This window comes from Choristoneura fumiferana, chromosome 2 (assembly GCF_025370935.1).
Source record: "Choristoneura fumiferana chromosome 2, NRCan_CFum_1, whole genome shotgun sequence".
Classification (NCBI taxonomy): Eukaryota; Metazoa; Arthropoda; class Insecta; order Lepidoptera; family Tortricidae; genus Choristoneura; species Choristoneura fumiferana.
In genome coordinates this window covers 5,224,517-5,227,606 of record NC_133473.1, presented here as the reverse complement: position 1 = coordinate 5,227,606, position 3,090 = coordinate 5,224,517, and the positions used below count along the sequence as shown (strand labels likewise).

Below are 3,090 nucleotides of genomic sequence, written 5' to 3'. Positions count from 1 at the left end.
CTTTAAACAGTGAAACCAATTTCCTTGAGTTAGATCTTTGAATGTGGAGTTTATGAAGCCACTGAGAACACTGTTTGTCGATATGTCTATGACAAATAGAGCTAGTGCATATATTTTTAACCCTCGACGCAAAGAGGGGTGTTATAAGTTTGACCGCTATGTGTGTCTGTCTGAGGCCCCATAGCTCTTAAACGGGTGGACCGATGTTAATGTAGTTTGTGTAGTTAATGTAGGTTTGCTAACTAGGTTTTCTAGCGATGGTTCTTAGACATGTTTCATCAAAAGCGGCTTAGCCGTTTTTAAGATATTGAACTTTAGAGTGGCCGAACCGCAATTACACCGAGTCGTTCGCCGCATGCGCATGCGGCGCCCGCAAAAGTGTAAAGAACACTATAGTCGGCCGCATTCGGCGAGCGCCAGCCGCCACCGCCCTAAGCCGAAGTAGAAATAAATTCGGCGACCGCATTAGGTGAACGACGCAGTCTAATTGCGGCTTTAGGTTAGGTTATTATCATGATAATAATGCGAAGTAGTTTTCAGAATTTTAAGCTTCTCTCAGGACGTAAACTTTTGTTTACTTTGTTCTGTTTGATGCAAAGTATTAAAGACAAGCGGGAAAAAAACAGCTCTACGACCAAAAAGTAGTTTAAAAAAAAGTGAAACGCCAAAGTATTATAAGAATATATTTATTTAGAATCTTGAAGACGATTTTATTTTTTTTTTATATTATTAAATTACATTGATAGACTTATTTTTTAAACTTTCTGTAACAAACACTAATTACCAATGTCTAATTTATAATCAGCTACCTATACTAAATACACCAGTAATAAGTAAAACTAAAAATAAAACAATTCGGAAAAAAAGCTTTATGCTCTGATATTTCCTAATTAGCAAATTTGGTTCCGAAATTAGTCCAAATAATTTTGGTGGGTGCGAGTTTTAACATTTTTTAGGTAATTTTGTTAATTTATCGTTTTTTTCGATGACAACAACCGGAATGTCCGCTATTGCCAAGTTTTTGAATAAATCTGCGACTATATCTGTAATCCTGTCAATAATAATGGCGTGTCCATTAACAAGTGCCTTCAATGCATTCATATAACCATCGTATGTAAATCCTAAAATATTATGGTCGTCATACAAACATAAAATCATAGTGTTTTTCACTACTGATACAGAGTTGTTCATTTTAAACATTTGGATTTTTGCTTCAAACTTTGTCCCAAATCCAGCATCAATTGTATTGATAATGTTTAAAACTTCTTTACAGCGTCGAAAGAAACTTTTTTTAGACCAAACCAGTTGCTTTTGGGTTAATTTTGCGAGTAATTCATCGGAAACCTTTAGTGGGTTTACTAATACGTTTTGAAATAGTACACGAGAAATTTCGTCTGGTCCATCGAAGTTGTAGCAACTGTTAATCCATATAAAAGGTGCGTCGATATTTAACGATATCTCGTTAGCTTCCGATACGCCGCTTACCCATAGTGATATGCAATTTCGTTTAGATGATTTATTGATCAGCGATAATAATTCAGTTGTTGTTCTATAAGCTTCAACCAAAACAGCATCTCCAACTTCATTATCTAGTTCTTCTACTTCATCAGCAAAGTCTAGAAGAAATAGTTTCTTCTTGTATCTGAAAACATCAGTGCATTTTAATTCAATATTAATGCTGATTTTTTTACATTCATTTTCCTTAGATTTGCAATTCCACGCAATTATACTTTTGAATTCTTCATAGACGCTTTCTTGTACCACGATGCGTCTTATTGTAAACGGAGAGTAGTCAGCATCTAGAAATGCTCTGACAGCTGAATCGATGTCTGATTTTTCGGTAATTATCCCGGTTATTTGAGTTAGTGATGAATCAAAAATTGTTAACGATGAAATATCATTATCCGGTATCATATTTCTGATTCGAAAAATAAAATGCGGACAGTTAGTTTGGGATTGACACAGTTCTGTAAAAAGATGACAAATAACAGCAGTTTCTTTTGTGGCAATCAAGGTAAAACATCCAGACACTAATAATTGAGATACACTTCCTAGAAACAGCAGCGGTGTGGAGTTTTCAATAAGTACTGTCTTACCCATTGGGTATAATGGAATGCTCTCGCTTGTATGTTGCAAATACCGTGCAATAAGGTTGATGCTTTGTTTAGTGTCATTTATGGGTATTTTACGAATAAGATATTCGAGTTGGCAAAACAGGTCACACTTTTTCTCCATTTCTTGAGCTAGTTCTTCAAGAAACTCTTGGGAGTATTGGGCTAAGTTGCGATTATAAATTGGCTTTGATTCATAATTTGGGATTTCTTCAAGATCACAATAAATTTTATTGCCATAACTGTCGAGCACGCATTTTAAATTTTCCGTGTTATTAAGATCTTGTAAATTTCCTGTAAATCCTGCCTTGTTACCTTTCAGATACTGTTCCGCTAGTTTTGTATCGACGTTCATTTCGTCTACTAAGTGACTTTTTAACACGGTTGATAATTTCACTTTATTCATATTTCAATGGACTCTTAATCGACGTTTTGATAAACATGAACGCAATCACAAAATGTTTACAATAACGCTTTTATCACAGTTTATCGTTAGGTTGACACTTAGTCTTGTTGCTACGCTTTTTTATACTTAGGGAGCAAGATAAAGACACTTATAATAATCAAAAACACAAGCGCAAGCGCAGAACAGCTGTATGACTGGCTCACGAGATAGCGTTGACAACACTGACATTGACATTATTACCGGCCGGCCGGCTGCTGCAATGAGTAAAGAAAGTCACGGAGGTGGCATGTTGTCCAATACATAAGTACTTATAATTTTAACGGGGATTTTTTGACGAAACAATATATCTGAGTAGGTATGTGTACTTATCTATACGCGTATGTGTGTAATATACTCTATTTCTTAAATTATTTATAATATTAAACATAAACTATTTTGTTCTCAATCGGCTTCATTTTGGTTGCTTAACTCAATGCGCTTAGTCAGTCAATGGTATGTCCTATCGCATGCGTCCTGCCTCGCACCCCGCCCCTCGGATTCCATTGCATCATTTTGTTATCATTAACACAACAT

At 35.5% G+C, this 3,090-nt stretch overlaps 1 protein-coding gene across 1 annotated transcript; it reads right to left on the bottom strand.

The window, feature by feature from the left end:
• Window positions 1-729: 729 nt before the first annotated feature.
• LOC141445462 (uncharacterized) lies at window positions 730-2,651 on the bottom strand. The gene has a single exon (XM_074111304.1). The coding sequence runs from the start codon at window positions 2,515-2,517 to the stop codon at window positions 943-945; it is 1,575 nt and encodes a 524-aa protein (XP_073967405.1). The 5' UTR covers window positions 2,518-2,651; the 3' UTR covers window positions 730-942.
• Between the last annotated feature and the right edge of the window lie 439 nt (window positions 2,652-3,090).